This window comes from Formica exsecta, unplaced genomic scaffold, assembly GCF_003651465.1.
Source record: "Formica exsecta isolate Colony F162 unplaced genomic scaffold, ASM365146v1 scaffold35, whole genome shotgun sequence".
Classification (NCBI taxonomy): domain Eukaryota; kingdom Metazoa; phylum Arthropoda; class Insecta; order Hymenoptera; family Formicidae; genus Formica; species Formica exsecta.
The window spans coordinates 724,392-751,275 of NW_021850752.1; the positions used below are offsets into that span (position 1 = coordinate 724,392).

The 26,884-nt window shown below is 35.8% G+C and overlaps 4 protein-coding genes across 12 annotated transcripts in view; 3 read left to right on the forward strand and 1 right to left on the reverse strand.

The window, feature by feature from the left end:
* Nucleotides 1-17,648, forward strand: part of LOC115238556 — a 20,665-nt gene extending 3,017 nt beyond the window's left edge. For 2 of the 8 annotated variants that reach the window (XM_029812491.1, XM_029812492.1), the window contains exons 2-11: nucleotides 185-307; nucleotides 4,776-4,916; nucleotides 6,938-7,292; nucleotides 8,518-8,952; nucleotides 9,867-10,054; nucleotides 14,148-14,277; nucleotides 15,633-15,773; nucleotides 15,948-16,132; nucleotides 16,205-16,419; nucleotides 16,551-17,557. In XM_029812491.1, coding sequence (XP_029668351.1) covers nucleotides 227-307; nucleotides 4,776-4,916; nucleotides 6,938-7,292; nucleotides 8,518-8,952; nucleotides 9,867-10,054; nucleotides 14,148-14,277; nucleotides 15,633-15,773; nucleotides 15,948-16,132; nucleotides 16,205-16,419; nucleotides 16,551-16,674 — 1,995 coding nt within the window. In that variant the 5' untranslated portion in view covers nucleotides 185-226 and the 3' untranslated portion in view covers nucleotides 16,675-17,557. Of the gene's footprint in view, nucleotides 1-184; nucleotides 308-3,434; nucleotides 3,966-4,775; nucleotides 4,917-6,937; nucleotides 7,293-8,517; nucleotides 8,953-9,866; nucleotides 10,055-14,147; nucleotides 14,278-15,632; nucleotides 15,774-15,947; nucleotides 16,133-16,204; nucleotides 16,420-16,550; nucleotides 17,558-17,584 lie in introns of those variants that run through there. The other 6 variants (XM_029812496.1, XM_029812497.1, XM_029812495.1 and 3 more) reach the window with 5 other exon arrangements.
* Nucleotides 17,599-19,967, reverse strand: LOC115238560 (dnaJ homolog subfamily C member 22). Of its 2 annotated transcripts, XM_029812509.1 has the most exons (6): nucleotides 19,818-19,967; nucleotides 19,317-19,623; nucleotides 18,900-19,047; nucleotides 18,148-18,512; nucleotides 17,971-18,078; nucleotides 17,599-17,865 (listed from the first exon to the last, which is right to left on the reverse strand). In XM_029812509.1, the coding sequence occupies exons 2-6, from the start codon at nucleotides 19,605-19,607 to the stop codon at nucleotides 17,656-17,658; spliced, it is 1,122 nt and encodes a 373-aa protein (XP_029668369.1). In that variant the 5' UTR covers nucleotides 19,608-19,623; nucleotides 19,818-19,967; the 3' UTR covers nucleotides 17,599-17,655. The 2 variants fall into 2 exon arrangements, with proteins under 2 accessions (XP_029668369.1, XP_029668368.1); XM_029812508.1 differs by lacking the exon at nucleotides 19,818-19,967 and having other exon boundaries at nucleotides 19,317-19,810.
* Nucleotides 19,968-20,645: 678 nt separating this feature from the next.
* On the forward strand, nucleotides 20,646-23,881 carry LOC115238558 (U2 small nuclear ribonucleoprotein auxiliary factor 35 kDa subunit-related protein 2). Its single transcript, XM_029812506.1, has 4 exons — nucleotides 20,646-21,262; nucleotides 21,753-22,054; nucleotides 22,394-22,930; nucleotides 23,227-23,881. Exons 1-4 carry the CDS (start codon nucleotides 20,969-20,971, stop codon nucleotides 23,606-23,608), a joined length of 1,515 nt encoding a protein of 504 aa, XP_029668366.1. The 5' UTR covers nucleotides 20,646-20,968; the 3' UTR covers nucleotides 23,609-23,881.
* Nucleotides 23,882-24,269: 388 nt separating this feature from the next.
* LOC115238559 (putative serine protease K12H4.7) lies at nucleotides 24,270-26,834 on the forward strand. The gene is made up of 10 exons (XM_029812507.1): nucleotides 24,270-24,578; nucleotides 24,664-24,845; nucleotides 24,931-25,114; nucleotides 25,191-25,239; nucleotides 25,304-25,439; nucleotides 25,567-25,633; nucleotides 25,708-25,924; nucleotides 26,017-26,149; nucleotides 26,374-26,543; nucleotides 26,630-26,834. The coding sequence occupies exons 1-10, from the start codon at nucleotides 24,384-24,386 to the stop codon at nucleotides 26,737-26,739; spliced, it is 1,443 nt and encodes a 480-aa protein (XP_029668367.1). The 5' UTR covers nucleotides 24,270-24,383; the 3' UTR covers nucleotides 26,740-26,834.
* The last annotated feature ends 50 nt before the right edge of the window (nucleotides 26,835-26,884 follow it).

The following is a 26,884-nucleotide window of genomic DNA, read 5'->3' on the forward strand; positions in this document are numbered from 1 at the left end:
ATTATATATAACATTTATATATAATTATAAATTTTTATCACCCATTTATCACAATAAATAGATTAAAAATAATCATTTGGAACAGAAAAAGCTTTAAAATATAAATTATTATAAAAAATAAGATAAAACGTAAATAATTAAAAGGATGAGTATTAAAAACTTGATTTTAATTGATTTTTTTCAGTGATTCCCGAAAGAGCAGATCGTAAGGTGAAAGAGCACGGTCATGGTCTTGAGCGAAACGCTCACAGACTCCAGCTTCTTGGCTATCACACCGTTTAAGATCAAATTTAAACCGGTCAGTAAGGTATCTCTTCGAGTATATCTATATTTATTGACAGCATCTTTAAAGACTGCATATCAATTTTGGCGAGCATGATTTTTCTCGGGATTACGATCGCGTCTTGAAAATTACGACGATAGGATGCGTGTTACTTCGAAACAAATATCATTATTATTCCAGGTAATATCGCGTGGGGCGTTATTAACACTTATTAGTTACCTCGATGAATTGGCACGCAAGGAATCTTAATAAGTCGTATCGCGTCTTAGTAGATTGTCGAGGTTTTCCTTCATATTTGCTTTATATGGCATGTTGGCATTTGGCCGCCAAATCTGATTGCAATTATTCATTATTAATCAATATCTGCCGCGTTTAAATACAGTCATCAGATAATATTTATAACCATTCTCTCTTTTCTCTGCTATTATTGTTGTTATACACATATCAAACATATTTAAAAATGTATAAATAATTTTTTCTTGTACTAGCTTGCTAAATGACAATTTTATTCCATTCAAAAATAACTTTAAAAAGTAAGGCGTGCAGCTTATTTTATTATATGTCACTAATAAGATTAAAAGAATTAATTGAACTATTTTTAATATACATTGTGTGAGTACAAGAAAATATGAGTTATTTTAAATTATCATAAATGTTATTATTATCTTGAAAAATAAGCAAGTAAGGTGCACGACAAAAATTCAAATTAAATTTTAAAAGTCTTTATCATCCGCGATATAAATAAAAGTCCTTTCGCTTCACGAGAAGCAAAGAAGTCGTTCACATCCATTAATTACCAAATTATATTTTTAATTCTGTGACCCGGAATTAGAGTTTCGCAGAAGTCGCGTGCGTGAGCATTGTTTCGAAAGAGAGCCCCATATTTTTTTTTCTCGATTACTACAGCTGAGTGATTTTTAACGAGAAATTTTTTAGCGGCCAAAGAGAAGTCCGCGCAAACATTCGAGTTCGTTTCAACGCTAAACTAAACTTGTCGAGGGTACCGACCTTGGCACGGAAAGCGTCGCGTCTCTTCAAGACGAAGCGATTAGGAACTCGCGTGCTCGGTTTTACACGCCTCACCCTCCTGTCGTTCTTATCAGAGCTTTCTCTCTATTATTTGACGCACGTTCCTCATCCATTTCTCGATTCTCGTCAAATAGTCTTATCTACTTATAAATGTCACTCAAGAATGACGTTTGTCACAAAATATAGTATATTTTTTAAAATAATTCTTTTTATTTTTCTCTTGAAATACGTAGCTATTTTTTTTGTAATAAATATTATTTTGGTCTCTGATAATAAATATTATTTTTTCTTATAATAAATATTATTTTTATTTGATTTAAATTTTAATTGATTTAAATTTGATTTAAAGTTTAATTGATTTAAATTATGTTTTATTTTTTATTTTTCTTTCTTATATATTTTATTATAGATTTAAGTATCTATATAACACAAATATTATTTTAAAATTAATATTATTTTCTCATTAAAGTCCGAAAATTCAAGAGATTTTAAACGTATATGTCATATACAATAGTGTAATATTAAAGAGAAGATACACATTGTAGTTTATTGCGAGATCAATAGTTGCAAATTGAAATCAATAACTCAAAATGTCGAACACAAATATAAGTTACTTTTATCTGTTTTTAAACAATAACTCAATTTAGTTTCTGGTGCATTTATTCGCCTCTTTCGTAAAACGGCCAATAAAAACAGCATGGCAGATAAAGTTTGTTTCGCGTTCGAGATTTCGAGTAGACATTACGTATACCGTGACGTAGTGGCTGGCAGAACGACCGTTTCTCATGCAGCACGGTCAATCAACGTCAAAAGGCACGCACAGCTGAAAGTCAATCAGACGAAGCTTCCGCTGATCACTGACGTTCCCGCGATGGAGTTACAGCGGCCGAAACGACGCTTATAAATCAGCCTCGCGTTATACGTGCATCACGGGATATCAATCTCGATGTTGCATTGATCCCGGATATTCCTTACGCGAACTTCGTTAATCCGTTCGCGACACATCTAAGACGCACGCTATTTGTTGGTAATTTTAGAAAATAATAATTACCCCCGCATTATATTTGACAGGTGAAAAAAGTACAGGGTGTGGTTCCTCGCGTATCCGATGACAAAATTAATAACCGTTTCGATAAAAGTGTACGCAATATTAACGAAGTTATTACTTTCAAAATAATTCCAGTTGTGTACACGAGAAAAGAAAAAGAGACAACTATATATAATATAATATCAAATTACGATACATATACTTGATTAGTACAGGATCGAGTGATGCTTCTCTCGGTGAACTCGACAAAACACGTGTCTTAAGCGTCCATGTAGGTTGATAGAGTTCCGTCTGACGTCATATTATTGAAATTTTAACTGCAAGCTAGCTAGAGATATGACATTTACGTGCTGGCGCGACTAATCTTCCGTCGCGATAATATACGGCCGTTTTGATTAATCAGCTGCTCTTATCATTCTCGAGCCGACTCGGTTTTCGAGGGACACGAACGGTTTGCATAAACGAAAATGTCGGGAGAATGCTATATGAAATTTGTTGCGCTCGACGAGAGAAAGCTTTTCTCTCTCTATCTCTCTCTTTCTCTGTGATAAACGACGATCGTTCTTCCGGCCATTGATCATCGCGTAGAGGACCATCCCTCACGGGACGCACGTGAACGCCGTATTTTACAGCATCCGATATTGTTCCATACGGTCGGCGTACTCGCGCCGACACCGACGGAAGCTTTCACAGAGCGACGCAATTGTTTGGATATGAAACGGTCTATTCAGGGGGAGGAGAGAGAGAGAGAGAGAGAGCAAACACAGGAGAATCGAGCGACGAAAACTCGATAACTGGGGCGATAACTATGTGCCCATTTACCATAGTCGGCTCGTGCCAGTTTCGTCCAACTCACCTAACGAAGCGAAATCTCGAGGCCTCCTATATACCGGGGTCGTGATAGTTATCGCTAATTTCTCGCAAATTCTCTCGTTCGTCCCGATATAAGCTACGTGTATCTCCCGAAAGTTATAGAGTGGCCCGATAACTTAGGCCGGTATTCATAGTCCGTTCTTATATCCAAGATCGTCTTAAGTGTGGTCTTGGGTCGTCTTAAGATCCCATAAATTAAAGAAGAAAAAGCTTTAGAGTTTTAATAAAAAAAATTTTGCACTTGGTCTTTACTGAAACCTCATCTTCGTCCAGATGTTATCTCGGCTCGAAGGATCGATAGATCTTCTAAAATGAAAGAAGATCGAAGAAGATCGATGAGCCGATATATGTATACATCGGAAAGTTCAAAATATTGGCGAGTGGTCAAAAATTGTACGATGGCAGGATTATATCGCGCTCTGTAAAGGTACCGAAATAACTGTACACGCGTTTGAGAAATGAAAGGGAGATTTTATGCGAATATCGTGAGAGTGAGATTGGTTTTACTATTGGAATCTCGCCTTGCTCGCTTTTTTTCGCCTAGGATTTGGAGTAATTTCCGCCGGTCGTAAAGTTAACGGCGCGCCGGCACGAGCGCAAAAGAGAGAAAAAAAGAACGGGACGTTCACTTGATTAGAAAGGACGAATAAACGAACGAAATGAGAAATTCCTCCTTTTGATCGATAGACAGGATCGGTATTATACCCTTGAGGATCGTATGATCTTGTGTGTGTGAGTGTGTTATTGTGATTAATCAAATATGTTGCTTATATAACGTGTAACTTGATATTTAAAATATTTATTTATTATTTGCATAAATAAAATATGATAGCAGGGAATAAAAAATTTAAAAAACGTGAAAATTGAAATACAGATTATTTTTTTTTAATGTATTAAGGGAGATAATTAAATGCAATTGAGTAAAAATAATAAACACACGAAAGCGACTTTTTATTAATAATAAAAAAGGTAGAATTCTTTTTCTCAATCTAAAAAAAAAAAAAAAATTATAAGAAATAAAAATAATCTATAGGTACATCAAATTGCTTGCTCAAGCTCCGTCGTATATTCTTCATGATTTCCAACGCGAGTGTCGATGAATCGTGGAACAAAAGGAGATGTAGGTCGAAGAAGCGATTCCAACCGCGCTTTACCGGAAATCGCGACATTTACGTGACAGGAGAGACGATTCGCGTGCTCGCAGCGATAAAAGTGTCTCCCAGTGAGAGAGCGCGTTTTAATTTATATTACAGCCTCCGCAAAGAGTACCACTATAATTCTCGATCAATTCTCGTAAATCTCGACTAAGAAAATATCTCGGCTAACGGTCCTCTGTCGATCTTGTTGACAAAGATCTCTTCTTTCCTCGCTGAATTTTACGATTCCGTAATTGTATGATATATCAACCTAAAAAAAAGGATAGAACAAAAGTTTGGATTATATATTTAAAAGAGTTTTTTTTCTCTTTTACGATTATATCAAATTATTATCGCACGCTATTGAATTATAGTTTTCAAGTAAACTTGCGATACCTTTTCCCAGCCTCTCACCAAACCCCAATCTTCGACGATGGTAGGCAATCGTAGAGTGAAGCTCGTGGCGAGCAATGAAACTACCACCACGTCGATGAACACCGGCAACAACCACGTTGTCTCCACTATACAACCGACCACCACTCAGCAAGTAAGCTTTCTCTCTCTCTCTCTCTCTATCTATCTCCCGTCGTGGATTCTCGTTTTCATTACGTCGACGCGTATCATCGATGGATCGGTCGCGCGACGTCTCGTGGCCTCGAGAGAGTGGTAGTCTATCTCGCGGGACTCCTCCGCAAAGTGTCGCGAAGCGCGGTATCGCGCATTCAACGGACGCAAAGTTGGACACATTGTATAATGATTCCGTAAAAACAAACGGACACTCGTTCGGTTGACAGGCATTTGTGCGGTGTACCCGTATAATGAGCGATATGCTCCGACGTCCTCGGGATCTAGATCGTTCCCGAAGTAAGTTGCTCCAATTTTCGGCGCTTATTGTCAGCGGTAATTATATTCAATGTGTATATAAAGAGCGATGGTATCAAGTATCCTTAGTTAAAAGAAACATTGTGTGTCTCTATTTATTGCGATTTTAATATCCGCGAATATTTTAGTATTACTCGATAATAAATTTCAATTATGAAAAATCACAAAATCATAAATTGTGATATAATTTTTGATGAAAGAAATTGTTTTCTTTATTCAAGCATCTCTTGTTGATTTCTTGAACATAAATTGTGGCTTATTTACGATTTAATTTTCAAAATATTTTATATCGCAGCAATTAAATTCTAATTTAATTAAAAAATTTACTCTATTTTCTATGGCTGATTTTTTTATCAATTATTTTGCGATTCGCTGGATATCCGGAAGTGTCTAAGATGCTTAGTAAGTGCTCAACGGATGAAGACGCTCGTGAACATAATAGGAAAACGCGAACGTGGCTCACGTTAGTGCGTTAATGATGCGTGTGTGTACGTACGCATACAAGGCACCGACCGACGCGGGAGCTTAACTGACGTATAAATAGCGCGTTTAAAGAGAGCCGGCTAGAACTCTCTCGCGTGTACGTCTTGTGAGGAGCCATCAGGAAGGCGCGAGTCGCTTTCCGAGGTGGATCGCGCGACTGGAGCGGATCCAGTGATTGGAGGCTGTGCGCGATCGACGTCACAGAGAGTTCGAGATCGCGAAAAAGGAATCGGTCCTTTTCAAAGTGCGCCTAATTCGTTGTAGGGGATCGATAAACTAAGACAAAAAGTTTTTTAGAGATTTGCTCGTTTTTGCTGTTGTTTTGAAAAAAAATCGCAAAAAGTGAAACAAATAATTTTCACCAAAAAATTTAAAACAACATTAAAATTATTAGATTTATCGAAAAGTATTATAAAATAAAAATTGTAGAACATGGAATTAAGGGAGCGGATCCAGTGATTGGAGGCTGTGCGCGATCGACGTCACAGAGAGTTCGAGATCGCGAAAAAGGAATCGGTCCTTTTCAAAGTGCGCCTAATTCGTTAATCGTTTCTTTCATATTTGCGACGTTCGATGAGGAATTTGTGATGTGAGTAAACAAGTGTGACGAACTATACAACCTTTATTGACACGTATCGTTTATGATACGCGCGTCTCATAAGTAGAGTGATGATGTTTATTATTACAGTGGAGAGAAAATCTCTAAACAAACCGAATTGTATTCTCGATAATCACAAATTTATTTTATTATCTGTTACAATTATATAAATTCTTCTCGGCTGAGATTATATTTTGGTAATAATTAAAATTAGTAATTAAAAAAATAATAAGGGTTTAAATATATAGATATTTAATTGCGTATTTTGTAAATTAGGGAACAATATGCTATGGTTAAATAAATTAAAATAAATGATTTTATACTACATTTTAATTGAGCGCTCATTTTTGTCGCAAATATTAAATTCAAAATTTTTATTTAATTACATAAAACTAATCAGAAAGATTTTATAAATTTAATTATTTTACATTTCAAATAACAAAATATAAATTTGGACAGATATAAATAGAAATGTAGTTTATTGAATACACTATTGAGTTTGCGATGAATCGAATCGAGATTAAATGCAAGCTGAGACCCGCAGTTCGCGAATATCATATCTTTTTCTTTCAAAAATAATTTCTGTCGTTTCATGCATTCGACAGAAAGTTCAACGAATCCTCGAGGAGCAGGCAAGGTGGCAAGAGAACGGTTCACGTAGACGCGTCAAGTGCACATCGGGCACTGCTTGCTGCGTGGTTAACAACTACAGCATCATCGCCTCTAGGGGCGAACTCGCTCGAAATAACCGCGCCGTGAGTGAAACAACGGCGACCAGCGTCATCGCCAAGAAACGGGCATCGTCGATCGTCAACGGGAGGATCCACTCCAAGGAGGAGACCACACGGAACGGCATCCTCGCCGAAGAAGAGTCGAGGAAACCTAAGAACGGGTCGAAGGATTCGACAAGATCGAGAGGAATAACCAAGTCCGCTTCCGTACCTAAGGATTTGAAGGAAAGTACGTTGCATAATTTCTTAAGATTGTGATCAAGATCATACATCATATGTGTCTGTGAGAGAATATTTTTTTAATTTCCTGACGTGCAAATAATTTTATATACAGGGTGTCTCCAATTTAAATGTCAAAATTTTAGGAGCGTGTAGGGGATCGATAAACTAAGACAAAAAGTCCGAAGCAAAAACGAGCGAATCTCTAAAAGACTTTTTGTCTTACAATTAGTTTATCGGTCCCCTACAAGCTCCTAAGATTTTGACATTTAAATTGGGGACACCCTGTATATATATAACTGTCGTTTTTTTGACATAATTTCGAAAATGTTTACTCAACTAACAAGTAATACTCTTGTTCGATATTTTAATGACTATACGTCAAATTATATGTAATTATGCTTTATGACAATGTAAATTTTTTTCTTTTTTAATGATCTTTAACGATGAATTTTTTTAAAGAATTGTCATTGAACTGTTATTAGCTATTTGCGTTCTAAGTATGTACTAATTTATGATGGAACGATTTTTTACGATTTTTCACGATTTTTAATGACTTTAACGTTAGTTTTTTGTGTTGTTTATACTTTCCTAAGGACTACTTAATTGTTGGAAAAACGACAATGACGTGCATGCTTTGTATTTTATACTTTTGTCTCCTTTATTATACAGATTACTGACAAACAGAAACTAACGATAATCATATACTTTGTAATTTATGATTAGAATTGTAAATAAAGCCAAACAGGATGTGTTCACGTAATTTTAACGCAATAAACTTGAAACAAATATTACACAAGTAAATTGACTAGAATAATTGAATATCAATAAAATTATTCCATTCGGTACAAAATTAATCGAATTAATCATGCAAAGAATGTATTTTTTTTATTGGAATGTAATTATTTGTGCAATTTCCTGAAGAAAACTTTATTTTTATATATACAATTTAAATTTTTAAAAAACTCGTGTGTCATGCAAATTAAAATTTGCCAGTTCGGGCCAGAATGAGACCAAAGTAAGTAAAGGTTTACTTTTGGGAAGGATAACGAATGAAGTTTTCTCGCGATTCGCGCGATATTTGCGCGAAGTATAATATATTTTACGACAACCTACATCCGCGAGCATCTGCATGCCGTTTATACGCGTCTATTTGAACTCGCAATCAACATGGACGGAATGAGACACGCCTTGCAAAGTGACACCGGCCAAATATAGAACTGTGGCTCGTGCAGGTCTTCCAGCGAGAGAGAGAACGTTACAGCGGGTGCCGGAGGAGGGCATCCTGAAGAGGTCTTCCGCCTTCCTGACGAGCTTAGCGCATCATCCCTCCAGCAAGCTCGTCGCCGAGAGGAACTCGCCGGACGACGAGTCGATCAAGTTCCTCAGGCCATCCGATCGCTACGAGCTCCGCGCTTCCTCCTCGTCCTCGAGATACTCCGGTCTGAAGGGATACCTCTCGATCCTGACGAACGCTCCTGGCGACGACGCGCAAGTGCGCGTCCTACGACAGTCGCCCAGCGTTCAAACCCTGTCGACGAAGAAGAAGGGCGTTGGGGTGAAGAAATCGGTCTCCTTCAGCTCCGACACTAGCTTCGAGGAGAAACGCGCGCCCTACCGGAAGACCGCCGTCCACGAGGCCAAGATTTACCGCAAGGGCGTGCTTCAAGGTGAGTTACAAAGAGAAGTTTACTATAATGTTAATAGCAACACACATCTAGATAGAAAGTTTAATTCAGTTTACATCAAATGTATAAAAAGCGAATTTATTTTAGCAAATATAATAAAATTTTTAATAAAAATTTATTCCTTTTCATTATTGCTACTTTTTTTTATTTAAATAGTTAAATTTTATTATTATTTTCTATACAAACGCGATATAGAATTATTGACTACGTTTACACGTCACCTTTAATCCAGTTTAATAACATTCGTAATTTTAAAACTGGCCAATCACAATTATTCTTTTGAAGAATGGAATGATTGTGATTGGCCAGTTTTAGAATTACGATTATTAAACCTGATTAAGGATGACGTGTAAACATAGTCATTGATCATTACGCAAGCAACGATGACTTGTTGAGATTTTTATATGCATGAACTTCTCGTTGACATGCGTCACATTTGTTAGCGCCGGGAAATTGATCTCAATGTGTGACTTCAGCCGCGATAAATTACACAAAAGTAGGAAATCAATGCTTTAGAATTTAGCAATGTGCGATGACATTTTGATAAATTGGAACAAATTATCAACATAAATTACCACAAATTTTGATTTACCTATAAAATAAATGTCTATTTAATTTAATAATAAAGAGATAATATCCGTCTAGAAATATTAGAAGCTTTTAAAGCGTCACTTGCGATTTATGACCGTGAAATTTGGAGTTACATGCCAACTTCAAATCGTACTCCTGTATATGCAGAACAGGATTATTTATTTATTAATAAACTTCTGATACATCTCGGGTTGATATATTAGACAGTTAGTGCTACGCGAGTAATCCAATAGGGTTTATCCGCGCGATTAAAATGTCATTCTTGAGACGTTATGAAGGTATCATGACGAATGTAAATCTTGCAGATCGCGTGCGCGAAGAGACGATTAAGTCAAAAGTGCCACCCTCGTGGGAAATACCCTCCGGGGGCCCTACGGCCCTCCTGAGGGCCGCCAGAGAGGCGGACGACACCGGTCTCAAGGAGATCGTCGCGCAGGCTCGGAAAGTAGGACTGAAGGGTATGGATGTCAACGTAGTCGACAGTAGTGGCAGGGTAAGTGAAAATTTTCTGATTAATCTTATTAGTCTCTAATTGCCATTTTCGCGTCCCGTAATTTTAAAATTGCCTTTTTAAAATGTTCTCTGCATCATTTACATTTTCACTCATAGTGTGGGGCAAAAAAATAAGGAACTTTAATGTGTCAAAGTTCACAGATCGTTGGAAAAAATGTGTAGAAGGGAAATATGGAAGTTAAAATAAATGGATAAAAAGTTATTAAATGTACATCGAAATAAATAAATAAAATAAAATGAAATAAAATAAAATAAAATCGAAAAGATTGATTTAACGAACCGAGAACCATTTACCTTCGGATCGGCCGCTGGGCGCCTATCTCGCTCAAAGTTTCCTCAAAATTGCGCCATAGGAAGGAGAGATAGTCGTTTTTGGATTACGTTAAAACGAATCCGACGGATTGGAAAGCCGGCGGCCAAGTCTGTAATTAACTGCGCGCGATTTGCGATCGATGAAAGTGCAATTAAGGCCGAGCGAGTCGTGCGCGACGGTAGAAAACAAATTTCGCCTTTGAATAAATCTATTTTTAAATCACCCCAGTCGTGTGTGTACGGTGTGTCGGAAGGATTCCCGGCATCGAATGCGCGCGAATTTCGCTCCTCGAAAAATGCAAGCAACTGCGACAAGTCCCTGCGGGCCGCCCGACGATTGATTGCTGACGAACTAGAGTTAACTGTGGCGTGAAATATGGAGATGAATATCTTGTTGCTCTTTTCAGTTTCGTTTTTATTAATTAAAGCAGCATAAAAAATAGAAAAGATCTTTATACTGTTGATATAAAAAATTTGTATTACATTATTATATACGAAAAAGATGATATAATTGTTCTAAAATAATTTCTTTTTATTTTACAATATAAAACAATTCTTTCTTACTATTTAAATTTAATATTGTTTTTAATTTTAATATATATTTAATTATTTCTTACTATTACAATTTAATATTTCTTTTAAAGCTTTTTTTTTCAAAAATATTCATCTAATTAAATAATTCAGTTCGTTTCGTGCTGCTTGGCACTGCGGCACACCTCGATCAGATAATCGGCGTAATTATCATAGCATGATGTGTTTGAAGAAGTTTTCTAATCACTGACGAAACTCTGTATATAATTAGCCGGTTTGTTTTCCGGCCAGCATGCAGATTTAAGCGGTAGAAAATCGATTCGACGAAATGGATTCGACCGTTCACAGACGGTGATTTTCCGACAGTTGTTATTCGACCAAGAATTCCATGCTCACGGTGGTTTCATTAGCGTCTACGTACGATCCCCTTGTGCACATTGCTTCGTGGAAAAGTACCAGATTGCTCGTCGAAACTCGACTCCGCGACAAACCAAGTGTAAAATCGCGAGAGATATAAAATTACCACATTTCGTGAGCAAACATATGATATTGCCTTGGAAAGCGGGAGAGAATATATTTAGCGAATCTAGAATTATACCTTTATCAATAAAAGTTTTATTCGCGGGAGCTTATAATTATATGTGGATCTTTATTAAATATTTAGTAAATTTAAAATGTAATTCGTTGAATAAGCTTTAAAAGCGATAAAATTTTTTTTTCCAGTTAAAATAATTATATTGCCTTTCAATTAGAAAAAATGTAATGCGAAGAGATATTATCAGACATAGTAATTTGTCTCGTTTTGAAGGATACTCTTGATACGACGAGAATTTAATGTCTCATAATGTTAATTTGCATTCATTAATATTAAACGACTTAATACGAGAATGAAAGCGAGGCGATCTCTTGGAAGCCGGCAATGCTATAAATTTTGCGCTTTGTAAAATTTTTTACAATCCAATATCTTAGAATTCGCGCGCGGTTTTTTCAAACTAATCGGTAATTTTGATTGCGTCTTTGCATTTCGAAGACACGTTTTTCCCGCTTTGTGTGACCGCATTCCTTACGCGGCGATGTCGCGCAGCAATTAAAGCCGGCATCTCCTTGTCTCTTCTCCCGTAGGTAAAATCGAGATCGACCTTCGCTGCATTAAGGTCAGAACGGAGGGAGACGTATGGATGTTCCGGATAATTGTGACGGATAATCTCGATCTCGCGATTTCGAGGAGCGACTCTCTCGAGTCACAAAGCGCGTCGCGTCGAGAAACTGCGATCTCGATCTCGATCGGACGGTTACGTATCAACCCTGAGATGACGTTAGAGAGAATTCCTTAAGTGAAACGAGATGAATGTCGACGATGATTCAGCGAGGCTGCGGATCGAATGATTCGCGCGAGGTTAACATAAGATTTCACTGAAGCAATAATGATGTTGATTCATTATTTGTTTTAAAATCGCTTTATTTTTAAATTAAGCTAACTTTAAACGATCTATGATTAGCAACAGAATTTAGGACAGAATACTATGTATAATTTTTATGTGTTGTTTTTTTGTGTAATATTTATAAAGGCTTACATCACACACAGAATACACGTATCAGGAAATACAAGATATAAAATTATAAATAGAATTGTGTCCCAATTTTTTTATAAAAGAAAGAGAGAGAGAGAAAGTAGAGGAAAATGGAAAAAAATTGAAACGCTAAGGGAAAAGTTAAATATCTCTCGAGTATGTAAAGTATAATCAGCTTTTATTTTTTAATCATTTGAAACTTTGTGTTGATAATATTTCTTCTATCTTTAGATAATGAATAAAAATTATAAAAATATTTTATAGGAAAAAATTGAAAAATATGTAAACTGTTTAATTCGCTCTTACGGTTTTGTTTCAAATGGACAAAGAAAAAGAATTCGTTGTGTTTGTCGATTTACATTTACGATCCGTGCATCGCCTTACAAGCAAATGCGTCTTCTTCCGATCGTTTGTTGGCATAGTTTGCGTTTAAACTTATGTTTGCATACTGGCGCATGCTGACGCAAGCAAAGCAATAATGTTCCAACGTTCAATAGCCACTTAATAAATTGATTTTTAGCGGATATTCCATTGTGCATTACGATGTCGACGACGGTAGCAAACAATGGCGGAATGAGAACATCTTCCTACGAGAGAACATGTTGTACATTTTAACAATCAAGATGTGAAACATGATTTTTACTCTTCCTTTTCAATATATTTACATGTCAATATAGTAACATGTGAATAGCATCTAAGGATAAATCCTTGATTAAATACTCGTACTTTATAGAAAATATAGCGATTAAAAAGGATCGTTTAGTTGATCTGGAAAATTAGTTGAACCGAAATAAATGGACTTGATTTAAGAATGTTTTGGCTGTACAATAGTAGCAAATAATTATCAAAATTAAAAAAAAAACATATTTTTACATTTATACTGTTTAAAAAATCAAATAAATAAATCCGAACTATAAAAAGAATTAAAATATCACAAAATAATATAGTTTTTAATGTCTTCGAAAAAGAAAATAGTTGTAATTAATATTTTTCCTAATTTATAATAAAATCTTTTGATCGTGAATAACCCCTGAAATCAACTGCAAGAAACAAAAAAAAACGAGTAATTTGCAGAAAGAGAGAGAGAGAGACAGATAATATTTTTCTACAATTTTTAGTAAATAACTTTTAAACGAGTAAGTGGATCTAAATCAAGTTTGGCACAAATATTTGTTAGAGTTTTCTTAATATATGTAAAAATTTTTATTTTATTGGCGATGTTTTTCCCTTTGCTAAATTTGTCAACAAGTGTTACAATACGCGATTTTCCATAAGAATCAATACTAACTTTAAACTTAAATAATTTCCAAACCGTTAAGAGAATTGTGTGTTTAGGTTTTGCACAGATACTCAGAAGAAATAGTAAAACAGTCTACGAAATTTTCATGCTTTTGTCAATATTTTGACATATATGACACATACATCCTTAATCTTAATTTAAAATAAGTATAGTTATTGATTTAGATTTAGCGGATTAAATTCCATAAACTATGACACCTCGCATGTTTTTCGTGTCACGGACAAATGCGTGAAAGAGACATTGACGATCCGAAGCGGAGAGGCCGCGGAGTGAATAATGTTTCGCTCGAAACGCGAGTTTACGTAATCGAGCGTGCTTTCAGTGCAAACTAAAGCGGGATTATTTGTTTACGATTGCAGACGGCCATAAGTTACATGGCCGGGAACGGTGCATCGACGATGCTGGAACTGGCGCTCTCCTTCGAAGGCGTGGACCCGAATCTGCCCGACAACGAGGGTAACACGCCGCTCCATTTTGCCGCCCAAGCCGGTGAGTGCGATCGATTATGACATGAATAATATCTAAATACGTGATACTCGTAATATTATGCGCCAGGCGCGTAACATGATCGATATATCGATGACTCGCTGAGAATTAATAATAATAATAATAATAATCTTTATTTATTATAATTAATTTTGTGATTTTATAATTTTATGGAATTCATTACTCTGAATCATGATTTGGAATCGTGATTCCTACAATAATATCAAAAATAAATTAAAATACGATATTATCGAAGCTGAAATATTGCACGTTGATCTAATATTTTAAATTTAAATGGGATTTCGGATTCAGAATATCTTCGGCAATTATATCCAATGTTCCAAAAATGTACCTGGCAAGATACGAAGGAATAGAGCTGGCTGCTTTTCACTCATAGGGAAAGTTACAAGAATAAATATTGCATCAATCGACCCGCGAGCGTAACTCAGTAATCAGTAGGCGTCAATGATGATGCGTTCCAATTTTCGTAGGAATCTTTAAAATTCGTTCATTCCGGGATAGCCTCCCACCCTTTCCTACAGCTGGTTTAGAACATAATTTATCTCAGTGTTTATCTCTGCTTCTTTTCCGCCGCGCAATTAACCCCTTTTAATGAATAGTAAATGGCAGCCACGTGGTTGCAAAATTACTCTATATACATCCGTTGTCGAATCAAACATAAGCATAAAAATATAACAAAACGAAGTTCAAGGTACTTGTTCACGTTTATGACTCGAGGTGTTTATAGTCGCCAATAAAGTTAGAAAATAATGAACAGCTAAAAGCTATTAATTCGCACATTTTCTCTCGTTTTATATTTCATTTTATAACAGTATTTTTTTTTCTTGTATATATATATTCTTTTAATACAATAAAATAAAATATAATATACATCACTTTAAAAAATAAAAAAATAATGATTTATTTAAAGAATGAGCACATTTTAGTCATATAATTTCTTGTCTGCCAGATTTTTCAATATTCTAAGATATTTCAATATTCTAAGAAATTTTCCAAGATATGATGATCCATCATGTTATATTTTTATGTAAATGAAAATAATGTATAGTGCACTGATATAAAAAGAGCGTATTCAGAAAATATCGGGAACCCGATCTAAGCCTAATGCCAAGTCTGCCGGCAGAGTTTTCGTGTCGGCACAGGGATCCCATCGCGTCACAGGCGCCGAAAATAGCGAGAACATCGGAACATTTCACGCTACTCCGCGATGACGCGTGCCATGAAACGTTCCGAGCCAAAACATCGCGAGTTATGAAATATATCAGCAATCGCGCGCGAAAAAAACAAACGGCATCGATGATGTCAGTACATGTTCCTTGTCACGTGTCTATGGACAGGACAGACCGAATGTCTCAACATCCTCCTGCAGAGATGTCCGGATATCGAGGTGGACGCAAGAAACATCTTGGGCTTTACGCCGCTCATGAAAGCCGCCCTTCAAGGTAGAACCAAATGCGCCAAGATTCTTCTGTTTGCCGGTGAGTTCAGTTTAGTGCAATTTTAATTAGTGTCAGTATTAACTTTAGAAAGTATTTAACTAATAATTTATAAAATGTATATAATAATCCCATAAAATTCAGCATTATCTAAATATCGGATATTGCATAAAATATAATTAATTACACATTGCCCTATTTCTTAAAATTTATTAGGTGCAAATCCTACGTTACGCGATTACGGTAGAGGTTTGAGGGCCGAACAGTGGGCGAGATTCTGCGGCAGATACATGTGCGCCGAAGTGATCGAGAGATTCGCGAGACATCGTCTATTGGAGAGGACGACGTCGTGTCGTTGGGGCAGCGAGCCCGAATTGGCTGCGAAAATATTACAAGGAAAAGTGCGTTGCCATTGAATATTCTAACAGCATCTCCTTCTCGCGGAAGATATAAATCTTACGTAAATTATGCAGGTGACACCCATACCTACAACGCCTCTACCGCAACCTTCCTCGGGATTGAAGTCGAAAATAAGGAAAGTCTTTCGCACTACCTCAAGTCCAGATCGAACTTACTCTCTGGTATCACAACTCACCAGCGCGGCTCTCTGTGCGAGCAGTCCAGCTCTGCCGAAACCGTCACCTGTTGTAAAGAGTCTTCTGCGACCACTGAGTGTACCCCAATTAAGGTATGACGTTTATTAGCCAAAATTAGTCTTGTCATTTGTATAAATAATGTGCAAATTATTTATTAAATATTAAATAACTTTGATATTCTGAGAAAATTGAATAGAAAAGAAAAAATTGTGCCATTTTTCAGGGTGACATTGGTTTCGCCGCAGGATTTCTTAGAGAAGACCTCGGATAAGTACGGGACAAATTTTACGGGTAAAATCGAGAACTCCATCGCGAAGCCGCCGCGCTCGAAGAAGAAGAGCAAGTAGTCTAAGGTGAAGCTATATTGCGGTCTCGAGCCGCGTTTAGCCCGTTTTGCGTCGAACAATCGCGAAGGAAGATTATGCAAGTATGCTTGACGTAAGACAGCGAGATGAGTGATTCGTGATCATCCGTTTGAGATCATTTACGTGTTATCCGATTTCACTGTTGCCTATAATCGAACGGTCGATCGTCATCCGGAGCCGCGGTCCTCTAAGTAGATCTCTAAGTAGGTTTCCCGATTTTACCTCGCCAAGAAAATATTAGCGATGCATTTTCCTCGGACGTAAACGTTCGCGAAGATCAAAGAGAGAAGATCCTCGAAACTCGATATCGCTCCCGATAAATCACAATTACCAACCGATTCGGTGTTTGAAGTGTTTTCATGTTTACAGGGTCCGTGCTCGAGATTGTTTTTGATGTAAACCATCGCCACGGCCGGATGCGCAAACATTCGGGAGGGTCGAATTTTATTTTTAGTTTAAGCTTAGAATGAATCGTGTGACGTGGCGGAAAGAGATGCAAGTGCGCAAACGCGATTACGGGAGATTCTGCGAAATCGCGTCGAATGATCGTGATACTGGAAGATCCATTAAAAGACTTCCCTGCCTTCATTGTCTTACCGGTAAATAGAATTTCGATTTTTCCAAGAAACGCAAGTGTGATCTTGAAGCGAACTCCGATGTAGTTTACCGGTTAAGAAGAGAATGAGAGATAGAGAGAGAGAAAGAGAAAGAGAGAGGGATATGATTGAAAAGCAAACTTGCGATCAATATATCGCAAGTATTCTTTTAACTTATAATACACGTTTTACCTACAAGATTTTATATCGATGCAGTTATTGTCAGAGATGGTTGTTTAAATAAATGTCTTATTAATCGACTGTTTGATTGAATTAATTATTCTATTGTATTTCAGATCGATATTGGAGATTTTTTTCATTGATCCATTTATTCTTTACTAATCTTCGAATTAATATCATGCACGGTTTATTCATTGGAACGGCGATTTCGACGTTGCCTGCGAGTCTTGGCCTGCGACAGAATCTCGTACGCCTGCTGGATCTCCATGAATTTCTCCTGTGCCTTGCGTCTTTCCTCCTCCGATCCTTTAACCTTGTCAGGATGATTATCCCTGGACAGAGTTCTCCATCGCGCAGTGACTTCGTTCTGCGAGGCGGTTTGCGAGAGGCCCAGGATCTGCAAAATGATAAAGTGTCAGTTTCACACATTTTATATATTTTTTTTATATATTTTTATAAATTCAAATCTTTGATAAAGTTTTTATAAACGACTGTGTCCGACCTTGAAAGCGTTTATTTCGCCTCGAGGATCCGTAAGGTCCACCAATTGCGCCCACGTTGCCCAAAAACCTTGATGTTTCGCGTGGTTCCACGTGGCTTCCAGACTTGCCTAGCACAAAAATAACCGCATGTAAAATTTGTTTGAAGTCTTGAAGATTGAACATTATCATGAGTCTACCTTGAGATCCGTCCATATGGGCGAAGTGAGGAAGTGCTGTACCGCTTCCGACAGTTTGATTTCCTCGCCTTCGCTATCCGTGATAACCGCATTGAAATACAAGTAACTTCCGATAACGATGAAGTAGAGCATAAGAGCTAAACCTAAAACCGTCATCCGCCGGACAAAACTTCTTTTCTTTTTTGGTTTCAGTCGCCATTGCTTGCTGAAGGTATCAAAGCTCAGGCTCGAAGCGATCACCATGAGAAAGATCCACATAGTATCATCGCCGATGTAGTACAAGGTTGGATAGAATAGATAAGCAGTAGCAAGTGCTAACCATATCGAACCTTGTTCTCTCCCAATGTTTCCAACGGTCCATACACCTTTTGAAGCATTAACACTGAATAAAAATTTCGCTAAAATCCCTGTATATACTTTTTTTCTAAAGAAACTTTTTCTAATTATTGATATTTTTTTTTAAATAAAGAGGAAAAAATTAAGTTTACGGTATCGATAAAAAAAGTTTTTGTCAAAATTTAAAAGATATTTTGTATAATAAAATTTGCATGAAATAGAAGAGATTTAGAGAATCTGCTTTTCAATACTTTTCGTTGATTCCTGATGATGTCATATATTTTTAACGAGTATTTTGCGTTATTATCGCGGCTGTAAAGTATTATCATTTGAAGAAATGATAATTCGTAAGGAACACGCGATAAGAAAACGCACGACGCGTTGTGATTCTTTTTTGTTTCTATTGCAATTCTTACCTAGCGCGATTACGGCTGGTATTAAGATCAACAGTTGCCTGAAATTAATGCCGTATATTTCCTCCTGCGGAATCGCATTATTGAACAGCTCGGCCCAAAAGTAGGCGACGGCAGTTTCCGCTGCGAATCGCGCCGTGGAAAACGGCGGCTGTAAGCAACAAGTTTAATTTCGTCATTACAAGGTTTACAAAGCTTTCAATCGCGGAATCGCACACGTACGTGTATATACATTTACGCTCGTCAATTTTAATTTAACGAGGATCGTATTACTCAGCGTCATCAATTCCTCGAATACGGACAGCGATGATACGCGAGAAGCCATAATCACGGAAATTAATGTTAATGGAAAGCATATATGTAGATATTTCAAGATCAATCGCAGCAATGATTCTAAACGCGCCTCGAATATTTATTTACCTTTCGATTAGCTCTGACTTTCCGCTTAAAATCCTGGATAAATGTCGGATCATTGTTTGCGTCGGCCACGTACGCAGGTATCCTGTAAATATCTCTGAGCCAACCGAAACCAATGTAGCCACCGAACGTGCTGATGTACACAAATGCCTGGTCGTCCCTACCGAGGTACACGTGGTGCGCTCCAAAGAGCCCGCCAAACAGCCATAATAAATAAGTCCCGAACATCGATTTTGTTTTCATCGTATCCTCGCTCACCTCTTCGACCAGACTATCTTCTTTTGATTTTCCCATATTATTTTCTAAAACTCTAAAGCAACAAGTCACAAACTGTTCATCTTGAATCACTGTTGATCACGTGGACGGATTGTCGACGTCACTTGTTCAGTACGTAGATTAACACGAAATCGCGCAAAAAGGCGTGTCCGCCTGTTATTTACACATTTTCACAGATGATATAATTTATGCGCGATGATTTTTTACCGATCGTGTACTCAGGTATACCTGTTCGTGGCGTATCGTGGAATGACGGTCGCGATTCTCCTGCACGTCTTATGGTTCAACGCTCCGCCAGTTCAGGTATAACGGTACCGGTTCAGGAACGTAACAAGCACATTAATTTTTCTTAATAAGGAGATTGGGCAGCAATTCGGCAAACGCAAGTTGAGAGTATATATGTGTATGTGTAAACATTTATTAATAATTTATAAAACTTACAAATGTGTATCTTTTCCTTTCCTGTAATTACATTTGCAATTAATTATGTTTTAAACAATAAAAAATTTTTTTATATTGTTAAATATTAAGCTCGGTTTGTGTATAATTATGAGATCAATTGTGTATTATATTTCGTAAAATATATGATGAAAAAAGGATCTCTCGTAAGATACCGTTTAAAAACATTCAATTTTACCAATGCGAGATATTAAGTACAAAGAAAAAAAAACTGGCCATTTCCAATTATTTATAAAACAAAACAGTTCTTTTTGCAATGATGCAGTTTCTTCACAATAAACATGCCAAATGTTGTATTATATTCATAAAGAGCAAACATTGGATTTAAAATAATTATTGTTCCTAAAATTTGTAGCACTACTGATGTGGCAACATAAATTTTGTGAATAAATTCATATATATATTTTACTCACATATGATTTCAGTTCAAAAATGGTCATAGAGTGACTCCACCTTTTAATAAGATTACAAACTTGCGAGTATTAATCTTGCCGGTACATTGCATCTTACTCTTGGGGTAACAGTCCATTTTTTATATTTAAAATAATATATAATGCTATATATTAAATATTTAATAATATCAATGTTTGATAAAGCGTAATATATACTAAATATACTATATTTCTCTTTAACTAAACTTAATAAAGAAAATATGATATCTTCAATGGACAATTAATACATGACTTAAACAGAACTTGATGCTGTATCAAACATTGACATCACATAAATAACATTTTGCGATCAGCTTCATTTAATTATCCTTTCGCTTGACGAGTTTGTATATCGACGATTAGGTCAAATCTTTCATCTTTGATGCTGGTCTGGAAATCAATATGGCGTCGGCCATGTGTCGTTGTGTACGCCGAGTCCAACAGCTGGTTGCCTTTCTATTTCGACGAGATTATTTTTGAGTGTTTTGTATGTCATCCAGCATACTTGCTGATGTTTCTGAGGATGCGACGATGGAGGGACATTGGAAGACGAAACCCAGTCATAAGGAATGGCGTCGTATCGCGAAGAGGGAGCGTCGTAGACGTATCCGACAGAAAGCCGCTCAGGAACGTGATGCCAACGAGGAGAAATTGAGGGCAGCACTGATGTCCAATATGGAGTATTTAAATCGGCGCGCCGAGCAGGAAAAGGAGAAGAAGGAGAAGGAAGCGCGAGAACAAGAGGAACACGCGGAACGGAATAGACTATGGTTGGAGGAGGAGGTAAATACAAATAAAGTGTCTTGTAATTACATATTTTTTCAAGTTTCTTTAATTGATTTCTGATTTTCTTCTATATAGCTTCTATAATTTCTTCATGTGTATGTGTGTAACATTTTAATAATTAAGATTTTATTAAAATATATTTGGGTATTTTAATGAGAAATATTTGTTATGTATTATATTTTTTAAAATCAATTTATACATAAGAAGTGCTATAAAAAATTATATATTTTCATATATGAAAAATCAATTAGAATCGATCATCCGCGCGATTGCCTAGTAATAGATTATATAATAGATTTTATTAAAATATAGATATAGATATAGAAGGTTTATAGATTTATTCATACAATTATTTATATAAATGGCATTACATAAATGACATTATATAAATGGAAAACGTTTTTTTGTATGTATATGTTTGAAATAAATTTTTAATTTAATAACTTGTTAATTCAGATATTTGATTGATTATTTTTTAATTGTTTAGGTAAGAGCGCAGAAGAAATGGCAAGTTCTTCAGGAACAAAAAGCGAAAGAAGAGCAGCAAAGACTCGAGCAGGAGATGAAGATTCGTAAAGAATTCGAGGCAAGGCTGGAAGCAATACAAAAGAAGAAAGAAGAAGAAAAACGAAAACGCGAGGAGCAACTTCGAAAGCAGGAACAACTGCAGAAAGAGATTGACGATTACATTGATAATGGAATGAAAACACCCGAAGCTTTGCGAGAAGTCATCGATAATCAACCTAGCAAAGACATCTGTCCATTTTTTACGAAAACAGGTGTTTGCCGGTTAGTATAAATAGAGATCTTCAAAGATATAACAGATCTTCAGAGATATAATAATAATATAATTATATGATCTGTTAAATATTTATAGAAATTCAAAATTCTGAAAATCTTGAGCCGATAAGAGTGATTATATTGCAATTTTATAAACTTTACAAGTGTTTCACACTTGAAGCTATTAAGAATTATAAAGTTATTTATGTTAAATTAAATTAGTATTTACACTCAGTTAAATGAAAATGAATTGAGATTTAATTACATCGTGTTTACATTAAGATTAATTAAAATTAAATATTTTTATCTCTAATTTTCAAATCTGTATTAAATTTATATTGCTTTTAGATATGGAGATATGTGCTCAAAGAACCATCGTAGAGTCTTTTTGAGTAAGGTGATTCTTATACCCGGATTCTATACACATTTCTCGCTTGAGAAGAATTCAGCAGAATATGATACTGATATTGGCCTCGAATTCGAAAGTTCAGAGACTTGGCATCATTTTCGCGAATTCTATGAGGATGTAATAACCGAATTGGAATCGTTTGGCAAAATTAAAACGCTCAGATGTTGCTGCAACACCGAAATCCATTTGCGTGGCAACCTGTACGTCGAGTATTACACGGAAAGAGAGGCGGCCAGGGCTTGGAGGAATCTGAAGGGACGCAGATACGCCAGCAAGCAACTCAACTGCGAATTCGTCAACTTGACGTCCTGGAGGAATGCTATCTGCGGTATGCCCAAGTGTCCAAAGGGTAGCAGAGCTTGCAATTTTCTTCATACCTTCAGAAACCCGCACGATGAATACGGTATTAAGAGTCCACCTCGACGGGCGAAGGGTACTTTTCAAGACTCGAATAACAGCAAGAGAAGCGAGCGTAGGTTAGTTGTTATTATATATTCTATGCTTATATGTATATCAAAATAATATATATTCTATACAATATTCAATTTTATGAAGATCCCTTTTTTGTTTAGAATTTTTAATTTAACGTGATGTAAAATAATAAATAGATAGCATTAATGTGATATAATAAAGTAAATTTAGAAGAAAAAGATATAAAGATAGAGAATAGATATATGAAGGTTTAAATAAAAAGACTCAATTTTAGAGATGGGAGGGAGGAGAAAGGAAGCTTCCATTATTATTTATATATTTTTATTTATTTATTTGTTAGTAATAAATCCAAATTGGAGGAATCTGTTCGAGATGATAATGGAAAAGATCGCAATTGGAGATGGTCTTCCGAATCTCCCGAAATTGAAATAAACGATTGCTCGAAAGATTCAGAGAGGAAACGTTCCCATTCTACGGAAAGAAGATCGCGTAGATCTTTACGGGATAAAAGACACAGTCAGAGCGAAAGATCGAGCAGTTCTAGGAGTAAAACGTCATCCAAAAAACGTCGGTCAAGCCGTTCCAAGAGAGCTTACGATGACGAAGACCAGGATAAGAAGGCAAAATTGGACATGCACTCTTCCAAAAGGCATGAAAAAGGGTGTAGAAAAAGAAGAAGTGATAGTGAAAATGGCCACAAAACCTCCAGAAGAAAGTATTAAAGATATTAGAAATGGATACGAAAAGAAGAAATATGTAAAGGAAGACAGTTCCTAAAAAAAGATCCAAAGATAAACTGTAAAGTTAAAAATAGTGCTTTTAAAAATATTGCAAACAATTGTATTAAGGTGACAGAATATGTGAAAACAACGATTGACAATATTTTGTATCCGATCTTAGGCGGTCAGCGTACTATTTTTTTATTTTTTTATTTTGATTTTAATTTTAACAAAAACTGTTATTTGATTCTGTCTCTTTACATATAACTGTATAATATAAATAAGATAATGTTTTTATAAATCAATAGGAATATTAAAAAATAAATCGGCTGTGATTAATTATTTATTATTTGGATTAATTATCTATGAAACGATCACGGCAAAACAATACAGATTAAACGTATCTTAAGCTTTCGCTTAAGATATATTTTACCTTAATCTGTGCATTTAATCATAACATTTCTTATCTAGCGATAAAGATTCACATCCGTGTTTGTCAAGCAATACGTTTTAATTGCTAACTCTTGGACATTCCGTAAACGTCAGATTTCTTCAATCACGATTATTTAATCAATGTATTATTTTCCATTTTATCGGAGTAATACAACAAACGCCAAACGTTATCGGTCGTTCATGAGAGATATCGTATCAATGATTATGGTTGATCATAATTGAAGAAAATGACAAATATTAATCAGTCCCATTTAGAGCATCTATCTAGCGTGCTTTGAAAGATACACACGCGTTCTTTGTTCTATAATTAAAAAGATAGCAAGTTATGATTCGGTTAAATGTTCTGTTGCTTGTTTTGTGTCTGATTTACCCTCTCGTGAACGGGGTAGGTTTTCGTGGATTTACTTTTCAAGGTTTGGAAGAGCCGGAGCCATTAAAAAAAAATGCGGACGTAATTGAGGGTTGGATCACCCAACCCCTCGATCATTTCAATTATCGCGACAATCGCACCTGGTCAATGGTAATTATCATCTTTCACATGACTTTTTTTTCTTTAGAATACACATTTTTTTCTTAAAAATTAATATTTATGAATTTCTTTATAGCGTTACCGAGAAAATTCCGCATTTCTGAGGAAAAATAGTTCTATTCTAGTTATGATCGGTGGAGAATGGGAGATATCGGACGGATTTCTGCAAGGTGGACTGATGTACGAGATCGGATCGAAATACAACGCATTGATGTATTACACCGAGCATCGATATTATGGGAAAAGCATGCCAACAGAGTATATAATCTATATAGTTTGTCTATTATTCTAAATTTTTAGAACGCAGTTCTTTTTAAATCGATATTGCGCGAAACAAATTTAGAGACATCAGCACAGAGAGCTTGCAATATTTGAACGTCGACCAGGCACTCGCCGATCTCGCTTATTTCATCGAAACGAAAAAGAAGGAGAAGAATTTAGGAAATAGTACTGTGATAGTATTTGGCGGTTCTTATGCTGGAAACATGGCGGCATGGGCACGGCTTAAATATCCTCATCTTATCCAGGTATCATTCTTGCGTTTTTTATATTTATTTATATATATATTTTAAGTAATCAAATAAAGGAAGATATTTTTAATAGGGTGCTCTAGCCAGTAGCGCTCCAGTTTATGCAAAGGCTGATTTCTATGGTAAATCATATAATTACTAAATATTTTTTATGAATATCGTGTTAAATAATGCCTTATTTCTTAGAATACTATGAAGTCGTGACGAAATCACTCGGAAAATACAGTGAAAAGTGCGTTGAGGACGTAAAAACGGCATTTGACTCGGTGGAGGAATTATTAACCACACAAGATGGCCCTGACAAGCTTAAACTTTATTTCAAGTAAGATTAAACAGAAGAATAAAAATTCACTAACAATTTGCTAATATTCTAATAAGATAATAAAATAAATAGATAAAATAGACAAAACAATTAGAAATGATAATTTTGTTAATAATATTGATTTTAGCTTGTGCAATGTGCCTAATGTAAAATCCCCTAGTGATCTTGGCTACTTGATGAATACACTGGCGGAGGTACACGGGTCATCATTTCATAGCATCGTTTTATCTTTTTAACTAATCGTTTTTATTCTAAATTGCAATTTTAGGTGTTCGCCGCAACCGTTCAATATGATAATGTCGTGAATGGTCAAACCAAAATTGCGGCATTATGCAACATAATGACAGCGGCGCATTTAGGCAGTCCTTTGCAAAGACTCGCGCATGTTGTTTCGACACCGGATGTGTGTCTCGATGTAAATTATAATAATTTTGTGGAAAAATATCAGAATATTTCGTGGGACTCATCGGTGATCCAGAGTGCCAGTGAGTTGGATTAATTAGCTAATAGAATAAATTAAACAGCAATAAGATATATGTATTGCATAAGAAGAGATGATCTCTCTTTGTGTATGCAGTGAGGCAATGGTACCACCAAACTTGCACGGAATACGGTTACTATCAGACGACGAGCTCAGATAAATCGATCTTTGGAACGCTGTTCCCGTTGAATTATTACATTGATATGTGTACAGATTTATACGGTGATTAGTAAGTGTATTAAACATTATATAATATTTTTCCGCTTTTAATCATCTCATCTATTCCAATATTTGTAATTCGTAATTTGGAATGTCATTATTTTTTCAATAGGTTTTCCAAAATGTTAAACAGTTCTTGTTTGTAATTAAATAATCTATTTAATTGCCGAATGATTTATTGATGAATTACTGATTTTTTTCGTTAAAAAATAATAATCTTAGAATTAATTCCAGCTCTAATGATAAAATATTGGACTCACGGGTCAGAAGAACGAACATAATGTACGGAGGGCAATTACCTGATTTAACAAACGTCATTTTCTCGAACGGCGATATCGATCCGTGGCATTCGTTATCGGTATTGAAGGATTTAAATACTTTGTCTCCCGCTATCGTTATCAAAGGTAATTGTACAGTCGATTGGAAACTACACTATAAGAAACTCTGCTTTTCCTATAACGCGAGAGAAAAAAACAATATATTTTTTTAGGATCTTCGCATTGTCGCGATATGTATAGCGACGAAGACACGGACTTGGAGGATTTGAAGAAGGCCAGGGTGAGGATTCGTGACATAATTAGCAAATGGATTTCTTTATGAATGTTTTCGTCGAATTTTTTACTATTTCTTAGATTGGAAATTGAATAATGGAATCATATTTATTTTTTATGCATTCACACACACATTGTGATGTGTTAACAAAAATTATGTACAATATCTGAAGTATATATATATATATATAGAT